The sequence below is a fragment of the Saimiri boliviensis genome, chromosome 1, assembly GCF_048565385.1.
Source record: "Saimiri boliviensis isolate mSaiBol1 chromosome 1, mSaiBol1.pri, whole genome shotgun sequence".
NCBI lineage: Eukaryota > Metazoa > Chordata > Mammalia > Primates > Cebidae > Saimiri > Saimiri boliviensis.
In genome coordinates this window covers 27,159,927-27,180,377 of record NC_133449.1, presented here as the reverse complement: position 1 = coordinate 27,180,377, position 20,451 = coordinate 27,159,927, and the positions used below count along the sequence as shown (strand labels likewise).

At 43.9% G+C, this 20,451-nt stretch overlaps 1 protein-coding gene across 3 annotated transcripts in view; it reads left to right on the top strand.

Annotated features, from left to right (window-relative positions):
* Positions 1-557: 557 nt before the first annotated feature.
* Positions 558-20,451, top strand: part of PPM1G (protein phosphatase, Mg2+/Mn2+ dependent 1G) — a 32,354-nt gene continuing 12,460 nt past the window's right edge. For 2 of the 3 annotated variants that reach the window (XM_074395538.1, XM_003941548.4), the window contains exon 1: positions 558-889. In XM_074395538.1, the coding sequence (XP_074251639.1) occupies positions 770-889 (120 nt within the window). In that variant the 5' untranslated portion in view covers positions 558-769. Of the gene's footprint in view, positions 890-13,491; positions 14,229-20,451 lie in introns of those variants that run through there. The other variant, XM_074395539.1, reaches the window with a different exon arrangement.

Below are 20,451 nucleotides of genomic sequence, written 5' to 3'. Positions count from 1 at the left end.
ACATCCTTTCAGTCCTACAAGGAACTGCTCCTCCTCCCATCCTTGGAGCTTTTCTCACCCAGAATAGGCTGTGCCAACCATTTCTACATTGTATTAATTCGAATTATGTCACAGATCGAGTTCTTCGCTTTGCCAGGAAAGACTCACATTCTTTTCCTACAGGCCTCGCAGGGCCTGGCCAAAGTACTTCCTAAGCTCAGAACAAATACTGGTCAACTTTAATTGAACCAATGCGGGCGGGGTTTGAGGAGTCTGAGGGCGCGACGTTGGGGAGAGGGGGAAGAACACACTGGAGGACGGGCCGGAAGCGTGGAGTCCGACACAAAAGAGGTGCGGACAAAACGCCAAGAGGTTGGGGACACGGAAGGAAGGAGAGGGTGCAGTGAGAGACGGCCGATAACCTGCACGAGGCCGCCAAGGAGGACCGCGACCGTTGGTGGGCGTGGTCGTGCCAGTCTCGCGGGAGCGGCCGTTGGGCGGGCCGTTGCCCCAGCGGGCGGGGCGAGTTGCTAAGGAAATGACTGCCCTCAGCGCCTGTCCCCGCCGCACCGGCCGGGCGGGGTCTGGAGCGGCGCCGTTTCCGCTTCCGCTCTCTCTCTCTGCTCCCGTCCCGTTACCGCCTCCTGGCCGGCCTCGCGCCTTTCACCGGCACCTTGCGTCGGTCGCGCCGCCGGGCCTGCTCCTGCCGCGCGCGCGCCCTCGGGGCTTAGGCTCCGGCACGGGTCGCGCCCAGCTTTCCGCCCTCTGAGGCCGCCGGCCAGCCGCCGCCATGGGTGCCTACCTCTCGCAGCCCAACACGGTGAAGTGCTCCGGGGACGGGGTCGGCGCCCCGCGCCTGCCGCTGCCCTACGGCTTCTCCGCCATGCAAGGCTGGCGCGTCTCCATGGAGGTGAGGAGGCAGGGGCTCATAGGCTGGCCGCTGCAGGGCGGGAATCTGACGGAGAAAGGGAGCGGGGGATGGGGTCCTCCCCTGGGAAGGGTCCCAATCGGGAGCCTGCGGCCGCAGCGGCTGTCTGCGGGGCGACAGAGATAGCGGGGTCGGGGCCGAGAGGGAGCTGCCGATGCTTGGGCACCGTATGCGGTGGCCAGTGGCGGCGAGGGCTCGGCCATGTGGGGAGAGGCACCTTCCGCCCACTGACCGCCCTCTCCCCGAGCTTTGGCGCCATCCTCTCGTGCCAACCCCGCTCTCCAGGCTCATCAACGGTGTGAGGTTTAGTGTGGGAGTAAAAACGGAAAGAGGAACTATTTATTCATTTATTTTTCAGGGGAGAGGTGAATTAGATGTGAAGAACTTTTTAAATTTTCATTTTTAAAATATGTGATGTGGGAAGCCTCTTTTGGCCCGGAGTTTGACGGTGAAAGGAAGCCCGGGCAGAGTCTGTTTCACATTCTAAACACCTGGTTGCCTGGCCTTGGGCCATTGCATGTTAATTTCAGAGGCTGGACCCAACCTCCAGGAGTTGTCACTCATTTGCTCTATTTTCAGGGCCTTTTACTAACTTTGGAAAACTTGAATTATGTCAGTCCCTAGAATTTCCTTTTTATTATTCTTGGTTTTCTTTCTTTCTTAGGATTTCTCTAGAACTTAACCAGTAATTGTCATTTGCCTGTAATAGTTGTAGTATAGTTTCTTTGATTTTAAGTCATTTCATCCATTTTTTTCGTCCCAACCTACAAATAACTTTTCTAGAAGATTTTACTCTGGATAAAAGGGGAAAATGAAAAATCTGGGGTAGGGAGGACGTAGTAGTATTAGGGAAAAATTGATGTGAAACTACCAAAGAGAACAGGGAAAACTGCAGGGAGGAAAGGGAGGAAGACAGGTTAACTGTGTCTTTGTGAAGAGTATTCTTAAGTGCAGGCAAAGGGGCCAGAGAAGTACTCTGTCTGGGACTAAGGGTTTATTCACCTACCAGGTGGGCTTCAGGTAACAGACAGGTAACAGCCAAATACTGTCTCCTTTGGGAATTGTTTCAGATCCCTCGCTCATCCCTGTGGTTAGCTCTGGAATGACAGGATGAACTTAAATGTTTTGTTTTCCGATTCACATTTTATGCTCATAACTTACCTTACTGACGATTTTATAATTAGGTGTAAAATTTCAAGATTGGAGTGGATCCTGTAGTTCATCTCATCTGCTTTGACTCCCACATTTTTAAATTTTTGTTTATTTATTTTTGAGACTGAGTCTTGCTCTGTTGCCCAGGCTGGAGTGCAGTGGCAAGATCTCAGCTCGCTGCAACCTCAGCCTCCCGGGTTTAGGCGATTCTCCTGCCTCAGCCTCCTGAGTAGCTGGGATTACTGGTGCGCATCACCATGCCTGGCTAATTTTTGTATTTTTTTAGTAGAGATGGAGTTTCACCATGTTGGTCAGGCTGGTCTCGAACTCCTGACCTCATTGTCCACCCGCCTCGGCCTCCCAAAGTGCTCAGATGCAGGTGTGAACCACCGCACATGGCCATTGGCTCCTACATTTTATAGCTAAGAAATTGAGACCCAGAAATGTTAGGACACTGTCTTGGTGGAAAGAATCTGTAGGATCAAATCATTGAAGACACTAGACATCATTAATCATCTATGTCAAACTGAAGCATAGCATTCATATTTCACTACCGTACACAGTACAACTATTTGGTAAATGTAATTGTCTATTAGAAATAACAGGCCAGGTAAGGCTCACGCCTGTAATCCCAAGCACTTTGGGAGGCTGAGATGGGTGGATCACCTGAACTCAGAGGAGTTGGAGACCAGTCCTGGCAACATGGCAAAACGCTGTCTCTACAAAAAACAGAAAAAAATTAGCTGGCCTGGTGGCACCCACCTGTAGTCCCAGTTACTTGGGAGGCTGAGATAGGAGAATCACTTTGAGCCCGAGGGGTGGAGGCCACATTAAGTCAAGATCTCCCCATTGTACTTCAGTCTGGGCAACAGAACGAGACACTGTCTCAAAAAGTAAATGAATGGATTGAACGCAGTGGCTCACGCCTGTAATCCTAGCACTTTGGGAGGCCAAGGTGGGCAGATTGCCTGAGCTCAGGAGTTCTAGTCCAGCCTGGGCAAGAAGACAAAATCCCGTCTCTACTAATATTAGGGCCAGGCTCGGTGGCTCATGCCTGTAGTTCCAGTACTTGGGAGGCCGAGGTGGGCGGATCACCTGAGGTCGGGAGTTCAAGACCACCTTGACCAACATGGAGAAACCTTGTCTCTACTAAAAATACAGCATTAGCCTGGTGTAGTGGCGCATCCCAGCTACTTGGGAGGCTGAGGCAGGATAATTGCTTGAATCCAGGAGGCAGAGGTTGCAGTGAGCCAAGATCAGATTATTGCACTCCAGTCTGGGCCACAAGAGTGAAACTCCGTCTCAAAAAAAAAAAAAAAAAATTAGCCGGTGTGGTGGTGTGTGCCTATAGTCTTAGCTACTTGGGAGGCTGAAGCAGGAGAATCCATTGAACCTGAAAGGTAGAGGTTACAGCGAACCAAGATAGTGCCACTGCACTCCAGCCTGGGCGACAGAGCAAGACTGTGTCTCAAATGAATAAATAAACATGGATATAGTTGCAGAAGGAAAGTCTTTATGTAAAGTAGTTAGGTAGTCAAGAAGTTCCATTTCTGTGGCATTTTCTGTTAATGTTGTGAGATTTGAGGTGAATATCCCCTCTCACAGTACAGTGTTTCTTCCAGGTTTCTCATTTGGTATTTTTCACTTTTTTGCTGTGGTTTTTCATTTCTTTGGTACCCTTCTTTCTAGTTTTCTTTATGGATTGAGTTGCTTGGCTACTCTGTTTATGTTGGTTTGCCCAGTGATTCCATTCTATTTACTGCTTCTCTGTAGGGCATTTCCCTTTATTTTTGGTTTCTCCTCTGGTAATTAGAAAATGATTTTTTGTCAGGGATGGTTTAGTGTGTAGAGATCTTACTAGACTATTCCTTACATCCAAATCTTCCTTCTGAGAGATAACTGCTTAGGGTATTAAAATCTTCCTAATGTGCTGTTTCCGAAGTTGCCCTTGTTTGAATAGTTAAATATGACTAATCAAATCCTCTGGAAGAGTATTGTTTGGTATCCGATTCTTCTTCATTGATACTTTTCCTTCTGGCTTTCTTTCTCTTCGAAGTGTAGCATAGTTTCTTTGCTATTGCAAAAAAATAGCTATGAGTTCTAGTCTCTTTGCCGAATCTTATCTTTCCAGAGCATATGAAGTACTCCCATTCCTCTGAAGCTTTAGGACTTAATCCAACAATTAATAAAGTTTATTTACTCTATTTGCTTGGTCCTAATGATTCATTTGAGGTAAAATTACCATACTACTGCATCTTAAAAAGGTTGCTGAAATCCCTACTGATGCATAGATTCAGCCATACAGAGGACTGTTGAACCACTTCTCTTGAGACAAAGATGGCAACCATCAATAGCTGGCATTTTGACTTCCTGCCTGTCTCCAGCTTCTCTTGCTATGTGACCAGGGTGTTTTGAGAAGAGGTAATCAAAATATCACAGTTAGGCCAGGCAAGGTGGCTCATGCCAGCACGTTGGGAGGCTGAGGGGGGCGGATCACTTGAGATCAGGAGTTTGAAACCAGCCTAGCCAACTACTAAAAATAACAAAAATTAGCCAGGTGTGGTGGTACATGCCTGTAATCTCAGCTACTCAGGAGGCTGAGGCTAGAGACTTGCTGGAACAGGAAGGCCAGTGAGCCGAGATCCTGCCACTGCTCTCTAGCCTGGGTGTCAGAGTGAGACTCTGTTAAAAAAAAAAAAAAGAAAAAAGAAAAGAAACCCACCACAGTTGATGTTCCCCTCCCTCCTTCTTTCTCCATGAAAAAAGTGGCTGAGGTATGTGCTTTGGGATTAAGTGGTAGGTTGTGGACGGGTGCCTGAGAAATAAATAAGGTAAGGCTCTTGAGTCTTGGGTGGCTAAATGAGAAGTCAAATTTGAAAATAGATTCAGTTTATATAGTCTTAAATGTACAACAGTAACATTTAACATTTGGTTGTGAGGTTCTCTGGAATCGACAAAACTGCTTTCTGTGGAGAGTTAGGATTTTTTTGTTCTATAAATCATATTTTCCTTTTATTAAAGGCAGTGTTAATAGCTACAGTATAATTTTTTTTTTTTTGAGACAGAGTCTCACTGTCTTGCCCAGGCTGGAGTACAGTGGCATCATGTCGGCTAACTGCAACCTCTGCCTCCTGGTTCAAGTAATTCTCCTATCTCACCCTCCCGAGTAGCTGGGATTACAGGCATGCACCACCATACCTGGCTAATTTTTGTATTACTAGTAGACACGGGGTTTCACCATGTTGTCCAGACTGGTCTCAAACTCCTGACCTAAGGGGATTCGCCCACCTCGGCCTTCCAGAGTGCTGAGATTACAGGCATGAGCCACTGTGTCCAGCCTTTTTATTTTTAAAATTATTTATTTATTTATTTTGAGAACAGGGTCTCTTGCCCATGGTTGAGTGGTAAGGAGTACAGGGTTTCTCATGCCAGTTACTTCACATCCTCACTACACTATCTGCCTTTATAGTGGCTTGATCATAGCTCACCACAAAGCTCCCTCAGCCCCCTGGGCTCAAGGCGGCTTCCAGCCTCAGCCTACTATAGGCATGTGCCATGTGCCACCATGACTGGCCAATTTTTTTTTTTAAGGTTTTTGTAGAGGTGGGGCCTTGCAGTGTTGCCCAGGCTGACTTCTTTTCTTTTCTATTTTTTTTTTTTTTTTGAGTTTTGCTCTTGTTGCCCAAGCTGGAGTGCAATGATGCGATCTCAGTTCACTGCAGTGTCTGCCTCCTGGGTTCAAGTGATTCTCCTGCCTCAGCCTTTCAGGGAGCCGAGATTATAGGCATGAGCCACTGGGCCTGGCCGATGACTTTTATTTATGTTCATTTATTTAATTTTTTTAGGGTCTGGGTCTCCCTCTGTTTCTCAGGCTGGAGTACAGTGGCACAATCATAACTCACTTGCTGTCTCAACCTCCTGGGTTCAGTTTAAGCAATCCTGCGTCCGCCTCCCGAGTAGCTAGGACTATAGGCACATGCCACCATGCCTAGCTTATTTTTTATTTTAGTAGAGATAGGGTCTTGCTGTGTTGCTCAGGCTGGTCTTGAACTAATGGGCTCAAGTGATTCTCTTGCCTTGGCCTCCCAAAGTGCTTACAGGTGTAAGCCACCGTTCCTGGTCCAGAAATTATTTTATATTTTATACCATTCCTTTATAAGTTCTCAAGCAACTGGAAAATACAATCAGAACTTATTCCTCAGGTTTTTTTTTTTTTTTTTTTTTTGAGACAGAATCTTGCTCAGGTGCCAGGCTGGAGTGCAGTGGCGTGATCTCGGCTCACTGCAACCTCCACCTCCTGGGTTCAAGCAGTTCTCTTGCCTCAGCCTACCAAGTAGCTAGGACTACAGACATGCGCCACCACGCTCAGCTAATTTTTGTATTTTTTGGTGGAGACGGGGTTTTACCACGTTGGTCAGGATGGTGTCGATCTCTTGACCTCGTGATCTGCCTGACTCGGCCTCCCAAAGTGCTGGGATTACAGGTGTGAGCCATCGCGCCCAGCCCTTCCTCTAGATTTCAAGGATATTTTACACAAAGTTCTGTTGTCTGATTCCTTAGCAGTTGTTACTACTGTTTCCCTACCTCTAATCTTCTATTAGGTTATCAGTCTTGGAATTGAACTTTGAGAGCTAAGGGCTTGAATTTGAGCGTAGAAATTTAGGCAGGTCTGATCAGTAGTTCTTGACATTTTACTATCTGGAAACAAATCTTTAGAACTGAACTTAAAGATGTTTAATGACATCTTGTAAACAGAGTAGGATTTCAATGTAGTTGTTTTTTGTTTCTTTTTAGAGCTAGTTCAGAGATGAAGTATATCGACTTTTTTTCCTTTTTGACCCAAATGCCAGCAGAAAAGCAATACCTTTTAATCATATTTAGTATTTAGGCTGGGTGTGGTGGCTCAAGCCTGTAATCCCAGCACTTTGGGAGGCCGAGGCAGGTGGATCACGAGGTCAAGAGATCGAGACCATCCTGGTCAACATGGTGAAACCCCGTCTCTACTAAAAATACAAAAAATTATCTGGGCATGGTGGCATGTGCCTGTAATCCCAGCTGCTCAGGAGGCTGAGGCAGGAGAATTACCTGAACCCAGGAGGCGGAGGTTGCAGTGAGCCGAGATCGCGCCATTGCACTCCAGCCTGGGTAATAAGAGCGAAACTCTGTCTCAAAAAAAAAAAAAAAAAAAAAATTGTATTTAGTATTTGAAAATATATATACACAGGTTCCTTTTTATTTTATTTTTTATAAGTTTCTTTTTAATCAGCTTTATTGAGATACAGTTCATATGCTGTCTGCTATATGAACTCATTTTAAGAATATAATTCAGTGGGTTTAGGGTATAATTCACTCATTTTGAAGTTATAATTCAATGGTTTTTAGTATATTCTTTTTTTTCCTTTTTCTTTTCTTTTCTTTTTTTTTTTTTTTTTTTTTTTGAGACAGGGTTTTGCTCTGTTACCCAGGCTGGAGTACAGTGATGCAATCTCAGGTCACTGCAACCTCTGCCTCCTGAGTTCAAGCGATTGTCCTCCTTCAGCCTCCTGAGTAGCTGTGCTCTGTTACCCAGGCTGGAGTACAGTGATGCAGTCTCAGGTCACTGCAATCTCTGCCTCCTGAGTTCAAGCGATTGTCCTCCTTCAGCCTCCTGAGTAGCTGGAACTACAGGGGCACGCCGCCACACCCAGCTAATTTTTATATTTTTATTAGAGACGGGGTTTTATCATGTTGGCTACGCTGGTCTGGAACTCCTGGCCTCAAGTGATCTGCCTGCCTCAGCCTCCCAAAGTGCTGGGATTACAGGCATGAGCCTCTTCGCCTGGCCGTTTTGTGGTATGGTCAAACAGAGTTGTACAGCTGTCACCACAATCAGTTTTAGAAACCCTGTACTCCTTACCAGTTACTCCCTGTCTCCTTTCCACCAATCCCTGGCACCCATGAATTTACATGACCTTTGTGAATTTGCCTATTCTGAACATTTTATAAATGGAATTCTAAATACACTACCTTTTAAATCTGGATGCTTTTACTAAGCATGTATTTTTGAAATTTACTTTATAGCCTGTTGGCTCCTGAGTATTCCCTCTACCCTCAGCTTCGCCTATAAGTTTTGTTTGTTTGTTTTTTTAATCACACATACATTGTTGCAGTAGATTTAAGAATTAAGTATTTTGGCTGGGCATGGTGGCTCACACCTGTAATCCCAGCACTTTGGGAGGCCAAGGCTGGTGGCTCACAAGGTCAGGAGTTTGAGACCAGCCTGGTCAATATGGCGAAACCTCATCTCTACTAAAAATACAAAAAAATTAGCCAGGCATAGTGGTGTGCACCTGTAGTCCCAGCTATTTTGGAGGCCGAGGCAGAAGAATCGCCTGAACCTGGGAGGCGGAGGTTGCCTTGAGCCAAGATCTTGCCACTTCACTCCAGCCTGGGCGATGGAGCGAGACTCCGTCTCGAAAAAAAAAGAGTAAGTATTTGCCAGGCTTCTTTTTTTTTCTTTTTTTATTTATTTGTTTCTGCACATGAATCCCAGTAAGATCCAGGCTTCTTTTGCTTCTTTCTAGATCCTTGCCTTGCAGGTTTTATTTTACAGAGCTAAAGAGAATCAGAATTCTCTTTAAAACTCCAGTCTCATATCCAGTTATCACTCACCATCTCTCTGTTTCCAGCAGTAGCCAGGCCTGGCCTAGAGGGACTTGATCTCCACTTTTGGTTTTTAGACTTTTCTTTGGCTTTTACCAAGTGCTGTGTATCCTTAACCTCATACTGCTGGAGTCCTTTGGATGGATACCAGCAAGATGGTTCAGGCTCCAGTGGGCACTGTTTTTCAGGTCTTTCCTCCTTTTCAGATAGACATAGAGCTCAGGCAGATGACCAGGTTTGTTGCCTATGTAACCAGGAAAGAGATGCTAGTTTTACACACTCTCATTTGCTACAGTTGTTTCTGTTGGAACATTCCTCACTTAGCTGATGGAAGGAAAGCAAAAGACCCCCAATACTCTATCCCAAATCAATAACTTAATTCTTGAATTTTCTCTTATCTCCTAGTTGCCTCTTTTTTTTATCTCCAGGAGGTCAGTTTTAATTATTGTTCATTGTTTTCATAGAGACAGGGTCTCACTATGTTGCCCAGGCTGGTCTTAAACCCCTGGCCTGAAGAAATCTTTTCACCTCAGCCTCCCAAAGTTCTGGGATTGCAGGCATAAGCCGCCATATCTAGCCTGGCCTGATATTTTTCAGATGATACATCATAGTTGTGCCTAAGCATTAATTTTTTTTTTTTTTTTTTTTTTTTTTTGGAGACAGGGTCTCCCTCTTTCACGCAGGCTGGAGTGCAGTGGTGCGATCTCAGCTCATTGCAACCTCCACTTTCTGGGTTCTAGTGATTCTCCTGCCTCAGCCTCCCAAGTAGCTGGGATTACAGGCATTCACCATGACACCTGCGCCCACCACCCAGCCCAGCTTTTTTTTTTTTTTTTTACTTTTAGTAGAGATGAGGTTTCACCATCTTGCCCAGGGTGGTCAAACTCCTGAGCTCAGGCAATCCACCCACCTCAGCCTCCCAAAGTGCTGGGATTACAGGCATGTGCTACTGTGCCCAGCCAAGCTTCTTTTTTTTTTTTTTTTGAGTCAAGAGTCTTGCTCTGTTGCCCAGGCTGGAGTGGATGGCACTATCTTTGGCTTACTGCAACCTCCGTCTCCTGGATTCAAGCAATTCTCCTGTCTCAGCCTCCTGAGCAGCTAGGATTACAGGTGTCCCCACCATGCCCGGCTAATTTTTTTTTTTTTTTTTTTTGAGACAGAGTTTCGCTCTTGTTACCCTGGCTGGAGTGCAATGGCACGATCTCGGCTCACCGCAACCTCCACCTCCTGGGCTCAGGCAATTCTCCTGCCTCAGCCTCCTGAGTAGCTGGGATTACAGGCACGCGCCACCACGCCCAGCTAATTTTTTGTATTTTTAGTAGAAACGGGGTTTCACCATGTTGACCAGGATGGTCTCGATCTCTCGACCTCGTGATCCACCCGCCTCGGCCTCCCAAAGTGCTGGGATTACAGGCTTGAGCCACTGCGCCCGGCCAATTTTTTTGTTTTTTTTTTACACGGAGTTTTGCTCTTGTTACCCAGGCTGGAGTGCAATGGCACTATCTCGGCTCACTGCAGCCTCCTCCTCCTGGGTTCAGGCAGTTCTCCTGCCTCAGCCTCTTGAGTAGCTGGGATTACAGGCACGTGCCACCATGCCCAGCTAATGTTTTGTATTTTTTTTTAGTAGAGACGGGGTTTCACCATGTTGACCAGGATGGCCTTGATCTCTTGACCTCGTGATCCACCCGCCTCAGCCTCCCAAAGTGCTGGGATTACAGGCGTGAGCCACTGCGCCCAGTGATTTTTTTGTATTTTTAGTAGAGACTGGGTTTCATCATATTGGCCAGGCTGGTGTCTTGGCCAGGCTGGTCTTGAACTCCTAACCTCGTGATCTGCCCATGTTGACTTCCTGAAGTATTGGGATTACAGGCGTGAGCCACTGTGCCCAGTCGCATAATATTTTCAAGGGTTATCAATGTTGTATCAAGAATCAATCAGTATTTCATTCTTTTTTATGGTTGAATAATATTCCATGGTATGGATATATCACTTTTTTATTTTTATTTTTATTTTTTTTTTGAGACGGAGTTTCGCTCTTGTTACCCAGGCTGGAGTGCAATGGCGCGATCTCGGCTCACTGCAACCTCCGCCTCCTGGGTTCAGGCAATTCTCCTGCCTCAGCCTCCTGAGTAGCCAGGATTACAGGCACACGCCACCATGCCCAGCTAGTTTTTTTGTATTTTTAGTAGAGACGGGGTTTCACCATGTTGACCAGGATGGTCTTGATCTCTCAACCTCGTGATCCACCCGCCTCGGCCTCCCAAAGTGCTGGGATTACAGGCTTGAGCCACTGCGCCTGGCCTGGATATATCACATTTTATTATCCATTCATTAGTTGATAGACATTTTGGATATCCACATTTTTTTTTTTTGCTATTATAAATAGTGATACTATGTACAGACCTTTTGTGGAAATATTGTCTTCATATCTGTTGGTTATATACCAAAGAATGTACATATTTAACATTTTGAGAAACTGCTAAACTCTTTTCCAAGGTGGCTGTACCATTTTACATTCTTACCAGCAATATATGAGGATGCTAGTTCCTTCACATCTTTGCTACACTCATCTACCTTTTTTATAATAGTCAATAGTGGCTGTGAAGGTATCTCATTGTTGTTTGATAGGTATTTCTCTGATGGCTAAATGGCTAATGATTTTTGAACTTTTTTTTGAGACAGAGTCTTACGCTGTCCAGATTCAAGCGATTCTCCTGCTTCAGCCTCTGGAGCAGCTGGGATTACAGGTGCACACCACCACACCCAGCTAACTTGTGGTATTTTTAGTAGAGATGGCATGTCACGTGTTGTTCAGGCTGGTCTCCAGTTCCTGACTTCACAGGATCTGCCTGCCTCGGCCTCCCAAAATTCTGGGATTACAGGCTAGAGCCACCATGCCAGGACTTACGTTTGAACATCTTTTATGTGCTTATTGACCATTTGTGTATCTTTGGAGAGAGCTTTATTTAAAGCCTTTGTCCATTTTTAATTGGATTGTCTTTTTGTCTTTGGATATGTAAGAGTTCTTTATATGTTTTGGATACAAGTTTGTTAGATAATGATTTGCAAATATTTTCTCCGATTTTGTTTATTTAAAAAAAGAGAAAAAGAATAATAAAATAAAAAGAATAAAGGAGAGGAAGAAAGAGAAAGAGGAAGAGGGAGAGAGAATGGGGGTGTTGCTTTATTGCCCGGGCTAGAATGCAGTCTAAAAATGGGTATGCCTATAATTGTGCTTAATAATGGAGACATGAAAAAAATGAGGGAAGAAAATAACAAACAAGCAGCCAACCAATATTTCATTTAAACCTGTAAGTAGGTATGATGTGTTACTGATAAGAGTGTATATTTTGTGTATTTAAAGTGGAGAGTTCTATAAATGTTAATTAAGTTTACTTGTTCCAGATCTGAGTTCAAGTCCTGGATATTGTTGTTAATTTTCTGTCTCATTGATCTGTCTAATATTAATGTTGACGTCTCCCACTATTATTTTGTGGGAGTCTAAGTCTCTATAAGTCTTAAATATCTGGGTATTCATGTATTGGGTGCGTATATATATAGGATCTTTAGCTCTTCTTGTTGCATTGATCCTTTTATCATTATGTAATGTCCTTCTTTGCTTCTTTTGATCTTTGTTGCTTTAAGACTATTTTATCAGAGGCAAAAATTGCAACTCCTGCCTTTTGTTTATTTATTTATTTTTGCTCTCCATTTGGTTGGTAAATCTTTCTCCATCCCTTTGTTTTGAGTCTTTTTGTATCCTTGCCTGTGAGATGGGTCTGGATGCAGCATACCGATGGGTTTTGGCTTTTTATCCAATTTGTCTGTGTCTTTGGATTGGGGGATTTAGTCGATTTAAATTTAGAATTAATAATAATATATGTGCGTTTAATACTGCCATTTAATGTTAGCTGGCTGTTTTGCCCATTAGTTGATGTAAACTCTTTTTTTTTTTTTTTTTGAGACGGAGTTTTGCTCTTGTTACCCAGGCTGGAGTGCAATGGCCCGATCTCGGCTCACCGCAACCTCCGCCTCCTGGGTTCAGGCAATTCTCCTGCCTCAGCCTCCTGAGTAGCTGGGATTACAGGCACACACCACCATGCCCAGATAATTTTTTGTATTTTTAGTAGAGACGGGGTTTCACCATGTTGACCAGGATGGTCTCAATCTCTCGACCTTGTGATCCACCCACCTCGGCCTCCCAAAGTGCTGGGATTACAGGCTTGAGCCACTGCGCCCGGCGATATAAATTCTTTATTATGTTGATGATCTTTACTTTTTGGTATTTTTTAGAAAGGCTGATACTGGTTGTTCCTTTCTGTGTGTAGTGGTTCTTTCAGAAGCTCTTGTAAAGCAGGCCTGGTGGTGATGAAATCTCTGAGTGCTTGCTTGTTCACAAAAGATTTTATTTTTCTTTCGCTTATGAAGCTTAGTTTGGCTGGATGTGAAATTCTGGGTTGAAAGTTCTTTTCTTTAAGGATGTTGAATATTGGCCCCCACTCTCTTCTGGCTTGTAGGGTTTCTGCTGAGAGATCTGCTGCGAGTCTGATAGGCTTCCCTTTGTGGGTAACCTGACCTTTCTCTCTGGCTGCCCTTAGTATTTTCTCCTTCATTTCAACTCTGGTGAATCTGATGATTATGTGCCTTGAGGTTGGTCTTCTTGAAGAATATCTTTGTGGTGTTCTCTGTATTACCTGGAGTTGAATATTGTCCTGCCTTGCTAGGTTGGGAAAATTTTCCTGAATAATATCCTGAAGCGTATTTTCCAGCTTGGATTCATTCTCTTCGTCACATTCAGGTACACCTATCAAACGTAGATTAGGTCTTTTCACATAGTCCCATATTTCTTGGAGACTTTGCTTGTTCCTTTTTATCCTTTTTCTCTAATCTTGTCTTCTCGTTTTATTTCATTAAGTTGGTCTTCGACCTCTGATATCCTTTCTTCTGCTTGATCAATTTGGCTGTTAAAACTTGTGCATACTTCACGAAGTTCTCATGTTGTGTTTTTCAGCTCCATCAATTCACTTATATTCCTCTAAATTGTGTATTGTTAACATTTCGTCAAACCTTTTTTCAAAGTTCTTAGATTCTTTGCATTGGGTTAGAACAAGTTCTTTTAACTCACAGAAGTTTCTTATCATCCACCTTTTAAAGCCTGCTTCTGTTAATGGAACACACTCGTTCTCCATCAGGCCTTGTTCCATTGCTAATGAGGAACTGTGATCCCCTGTAGAGGGAGACGCGTTCTGATTTTGGGTATTCTAAGCCTTTTTAGGCAGGTTTCTTGCCTTCGTTATAGATTTATCCATCTTTGTAATTGGGTTTCTGAGTGGACGTCCAACTTGTTGATTTGCAGCGCCGGAATCTGAGCAACCCACTGCACCAGCTAAAACAGTGGCGTTAAGATTGATGGTGCTTTTCTGACCCTACACCAAGAACTGCTGCTTGGAGGTGCCGGCAAAACCGCCTCGTGGGCCACAAGAGTCGTGCTGGTGACCTGTGGGGCTCCTCTGCTGGAAATCTCCTGGTGCGTGAGCAACAAGAATTCATCTGAAAGTGTGGTGTCCTCTCGTTCTCTGCACTTTCACTGGAAGCTACAATCCCGAGCTGCTAGTGATCAGCCATCTTGGATCTCTCTCCATTTTCTCCAATTTTGTGGGCTTTTTGCTTTCTTTTTTTGTTTGGTCAGGGGACAATCTTGCTCTGACCACCCAGACTGGAATGTAGTGGCATGATACTGGCTCACTGCAACCTCCACCTCCTGGGTTCAAGCAGTCCTCCTGCCTCAGCTTCCCGAGTAGCTAGTACCCAGGTGTGTGTCACCACACCCAGCTAATATTTGTATTTTTAGTAGAGACCAGGTTGGTCTGGAACTACTGACCTCAGGTGATCTGTTTACCACATTGACCAGGCTGGTCTGGAACTACTGACCTCAGGTGATCTGTTCACCTCAGCTTCCCAAAGTGCTGGGATTATAGGCATGAGCCACTGCATCTTTTTGCTTTCTTGGTGGTGTCTTTTGAAACAAAAGTTTTTACTTTTGATAAAATCCAGGTTTGACTTTTTTTTCTCATCTTTTTTGTTAAGCTTTGCCTAACCCAAAGTCACAACAATTTACTCTTAAGTTTTCTTCTGAGAGTTTTATAGTTTTAGCTATTAAATTTAAGTCTGTGATTTATTTTGAGTGAAATTTTTGTGAATGATGTGAGGGAATGATCTGACTTCGTTTTTTTTATGTGTGAATATGAAGTTGTCCCAGCACTATTCGTTTAAACCACTATTCTTTTTTTTTTTTTTTTTTTTTTTTGAGACGGAGTTTCGTTCTTGTTACCCAGGCTGGAGTGCAATGGCACGATCTCAGCTCACTGCAACCTCCGCCTCCTGGGTTCAGGCAATTCTCCTGTCTCAGCCTCCTGAGTAGGTGGGATTACAGGCACGCACCACCATGCCCAGCTAATTTTTTTTTTTTTTTTTTTTTTTGAGACGGAGTCCCGTTCTTGTTACCCAGGCTGGAGTGCAATGGCACGATCACGGCTCACCGCAACCTCCGCCTCCTGGGTTCAGGCAATTCTCCTGCCTCAGCCTCCTGAGTAGCTGGGATTATAGGCACGCACCACCATGCCCAGCTAATTTTTTGTATTTTTAGTAGAGACGGGGTTTCACCTTGTTGACCAGGATGGTCTCGATCTCTTGACCTCGTGATCCACCCGCCTCGGCCTCCCAAAGTGCTGGGATTACAGGCTTGAGCCACTGCGCCCAGCTTACTATTCTTTTTTTAATTTTTTTTTTTTGAGACGGAGTTTTGCTCTTGTTACCCAGGCTGGAGTGCAGTGGCGCGATCTTGGCTCACTGCAACCTCTGCCTCCTGGGTTCAGGCAATTCTCCTGCCTCAGCCTCCTGAGTAGCTGGGATTACAGGCACGCACCACCATGCCCAGCTAATTTTTTTTGTATTTTTAGTAGAGACGGAGTTTCACCATGTTGACCAGGATAGTCTCGATCTCTTGACCTCGTGATCCACCTGTCTTGGCCTCCCAAAGTGCTGGGATTACAGGCTTGAGCCACTGCGCCCGGCCTAAGCCACTATTCTTTTCCCCCACTGAATTATCTTGGCATCGTCGTCAGAGATAAATTGACCATAAATGTGAGGGTTTATTTCTAGATTCTCAAGTCCCTTCTGTTGGTTTATATGTCTCTATGCCAGTAATACATTATCTTGGTTACTGTAGCTTCTTAGTAAGTTTTGAAGGGTGAGTCTTTCAAATTTGTTCTTTTTCATATGAACTTCAGGATTAATTTGTCACTTTGGGCACAAAAAGCACCTGGCAGCACTTTGGGAGGCCGAGGCGGGTGGATCACGAGGTAAGAGATCGAGACCATCCTGGTCAACATGGTGAAACCCCGTCTCTACTAAAAATACAAAAAAAATTAGCTGGGCATGGTGGTGCGTGCCTGTAATCCCAGCTACTCAGGAGGCTGAGGCAGGAGAATTGCCTGAACCCAGGAGGCGGAGGTTGCGGTGAGCCGAGATCGCGCCATTGCACTCCAGCCTGGGTAACAAGAGCAAAACTCTGTCCCAAAAAAAAAAAAAAAAAAAAAAAAGCACCTGGGTTTTGATAGGGATTATGCAGAATCTGTAGAGCAATTGGGAGTATTACTCTCCTAACAGTAAGGGCCAGGCATGGTGGCTCATGCCTATAACCCCAGCACTTTGGGAGGCTGAGGCGGGCACATCACGTGATAAGGAGTTCGAGACCAGCCTAGCCAAAATAGTGAAACCCTGTCTTTACTACAAATACAAAAAATTCACCGGGCGTGGTGGTGGTCTCCTGTAATCCCAGCTGCTTGTAAGGCTGAGGCAGGAGAATTGCTTGAACTTGGGTTGCGGTGAGCCAAGATCGCACCATTACACTCCAGCCTGGCAACAGTGTGAGACTCAAACAAAACAAAACAAAACAAAAAAACAGTATTAAGCATCCAGATTCATGAACATGGACCATTTCCCCATTGATTTAGGCCTTTAATTTCTTTCAGCAATATTTTGACATTTTCAGAGTTTACGTTTTGTGTTTCTTTTGTCAAATTTATTCCTAAGTATTTTATTTTGGGGGATACTAAATGGAATTGTGTTTTTGTTTTGTTCTGAGATGGAGTCTCGCTCTTTCACCCAGGCTGGAGTGCAGTAAGTAGTATGATCTTAGATCACTGCAACCTCCTCCACCCGGGTTCAAGCGATTCTCCTGCCATAGCCTCGTGAGTAGCCAGGACTATAGGTGCCCACCACCACGCTAAATTTTCTGTTTTTAGTAGAGACAGGGTTTCACCATATTGGCCAGGCTGGTCTTGAACTGTTGACCTTGTCATGCGTGAGCCACTGCACCCAGCGGAATTGTGTTCTTAATTTCATTCTTACATCGTTCATTGCTAGTGGGTACACAGTTGAGTTTTGTTTATTTACTTTGTGTCCTGCAACCTTGCTGAACTAACCAGTTCTAATAGTGGATTTTAGTGGATTCCTTGAGATTTTATATATAAAAGATCATGTCGTCTGTAAATAGAGATAGTTTACTTTATCCTTTCCAATCTAAATGACATTTATTTTTCCTAATTGCCCTGGTTAGAACTTCCAGTGCAATATTGAACAGCAGTAGCAAAAGGAGACATTCTTTGTCTTGGTCTTCGAGGGAAAGCTTTCCGTCTTTCATATTAAGTATGATGTTGACTGAGTTTTTCATAGATGTACTCTGTCAGGTTTAGGAAGTTCCGTTTTATTCCTACTTTGTTGAGTCTATTTTATATTGTTTTTTAGAGACAGTCTCGCTGTCACTCAGGCTGTAGAGCAGTGGCTTCATCATAGCTCACTGCAGCCTTGAACTCCTGGGTTCAAGAGATCCACTTGCCTCTGCCTTCTTAGTAGCTGGGATTACAGGCATGCACCACCATACTGGGCTAATTTTAAAAAAAATTTTTAATAGAGACAGGGTCTTACTATGTTTATGTTGCCCAGTCTGGCACTGAGTGTTTTTATCATGAATGAACACTGGATTTTGTCAAGTGCTTTTTATAATATCTATTGAGTTGATCATATGGTTTTGTTCTTTAGTCTACTGATACTATATTGCTTTAAGTGATTTTTTGAATGTTAAACCAACCTTGCATTTTTTTGGTGTATAAATTTTATTTGATCATTGTATATTTTCCTTATATTTATATGAGGTGCTGGATTTAGTTTGCCACCATTTTGTTGAGGATCTTGTGTCCATATTCATAAGAGATACTGGTATGTAGTTTCTTGTGATGTCATTGTCTGATTTTGGAATCAGGGTAATACTGGTCTCATAGAATGAATTGGGAAGTGTTGCCTTCTTTTCTATGTGATTGAAGTGTTTGTGAATCATTGGTATTAATTTTTCCTTAGATATTTGGTAGAATTCACCAATAAAGCCATCTGAGTCTGGGCTCTTCTTCGTGGAAAGTTTTTGGGTTTTTTTTCTTTAAAAATTTTCATTGTGATAAAATATACAAAACAAAAATTACCCTCTTAATTCTTTTTTTTCTTTTTGAGACAGAGTCTTGCTCTGTCACCTATGATGGAGTTCAGTGGTGCGATCGTGGCTCACTGCAACCTCCACCTCTTGGCCTCAAGAGATTCTTCTGCCTCAGCCTTCCGAGTAGCTGGGATAACAGGTATGCGCCACCACGCCCAGCTAATTTTTGTATTTTAGTAGACACAGGGTTTCACCATGTTGATCGGGCTAGTGTCGAACTCCTGACCTCAAGTGATCCACCCGCCTCAGCCTTCAAAGTGCTGGGATTCCAAGCATGAGCCACCATGCCCAGCCTTAATCATTTTTTAATGTACAGTTGAGTAGTATTTAATACATTCACATTGTTGTGCATCCAATTTCCAGAACTCTTCATTCTACCAAACTGGAACTCTATACCCATTAAATAACTCCCCATTCTCTGACCCCCAGCTCATGGCAACACAGCATTCTACTTTCAGTTTCTATGAATTTGATTATTTTAGATACTTCATACTGTAAGCAGAGTCATCCAGTATTTGTCTTTTTGTGGTTGCCTTACTATTATTATTTTTGAGATAGAGTCTTGCTCTGTTGCTCAGGCTAGAGTACAGTGGTGTGATCTTGGTTCACTGCAGCCTCCAACTCCAGGGTTCAAGCGATTCTCCTGCCTCAGCCTCCCAAGTAGCTGGGACTCCAGGCCCGTGTCACCATGCCTGGCTAGTTTTTATATTTTTTTGTTGAGATGGGGTTTCACTATGTTGGCCAGGCTGGTTGAAACTCCTGACCTTGTGATCCACCCACCTCGGCCTCCCAAAGTGCTGGGATTACAGGTGTGAGCCACCATACCTGGCCTTTTTTTTTTTTTTTTTTTTAAATGTAAATAGTTCCTGTCCTAATGGGTATAAGGTGGTTAGGTGGTTGTTTGTGTTTTTATGAATGTTTAGTTGGAAATGGGTGGCTATTGTGTGCAGGAAAAACCTCCCAAATGATGTCAAACTCCTGAAAAGTGAAATATCAGTTCAATTGCAAGAAGATCTTGAGCATATGAATGATCAGAAATGATTTGGCCTATGTCGGCACTAGGCCAGGTAGTGAAATTCAGGGAAAATAATTAATATGCCTCTGAGCTATTGCTTATGAACCAAAAAACAGTTTGAAGTCATTATAGTGTGTTTCCTGAAGATGAAAGCATATGGTAAGATGATATAGTAATCATTTGTTAAAAATTACTACTCCAGAAAGGAAAAGTTTATTTGTTTTTATTATTAAAGTTTACTGTGGACCGGGCTTGGTGGCTCATGCCTATAATCCCAGCACTTTGGGAGGCTGAGGCAGGAGGATCACCTGAGGTCAGGAGTTTGAGACCAGCCTGGGCAGCATGGTGAAACCCCATCTCTACTAAAAATACAAAAATTAGCCAGATGTGGTGTCATGCACCTGTAATCCCAGCTACTTGGGAGGCTGAGGCATGCTAATCACTTGAACCCGGGTGGTGGAGGTTGTAGTGAGCTAAGATTACGCCACTATACTCCAGCCTGGGTGACAGAGGGAGAGTCTCTCTCGTGTGCGTTCTGGCTCTGTCTCAAAAAAAAAAAAAAAAAAAAAAAAAGTAATCCAGGAACAACAACACATGAAAGCTACCAAAACAAAACAAAAAAAAAGCAGCAGGACTCAGTGATGGATGGTGGAAGACAGCCAGGAAGTTAAGGATGACTCTGGTATTAAGTGTTGCCTGGGAGAGTTAAGATTTAATTTACAGAAATAAGACCTGTAGGGGAAGCTCTGATTTTTTTTGCAGACTGCTCATTTCCTGTTTACATGTGTTAAGTTTGAGGTATAGAAAGAAAGAATATCCTGTAGAAACAGGCAGTCGGAGGTATAGAACTACACAGAATCCAAGAGATCTTTCAAAAAAAGTGACATGCTGCAGCAAGAGAAACTATCAAGGAACAGGCAAACAGACAACCTATAGAATGGGAGAAAATATTCACAAATTATGCATCCATCAAAGATCTTATGTCCAAAATCTATAAGGAACATAATAAGCAAAAAGCAAATAACCCCATTAAAAAGTAGGCAAAGGACATGAACTGACACTTCTCAAAAGACATACACAGGGGCAACAGACAGGAAAAAATGCTTGTCTCTAATCAGACAAATGCAAATCGGAACAACAAAGAGATACCCTCTCACACCAGTCAGAACAGCTTTTGTTAAAAAGTCA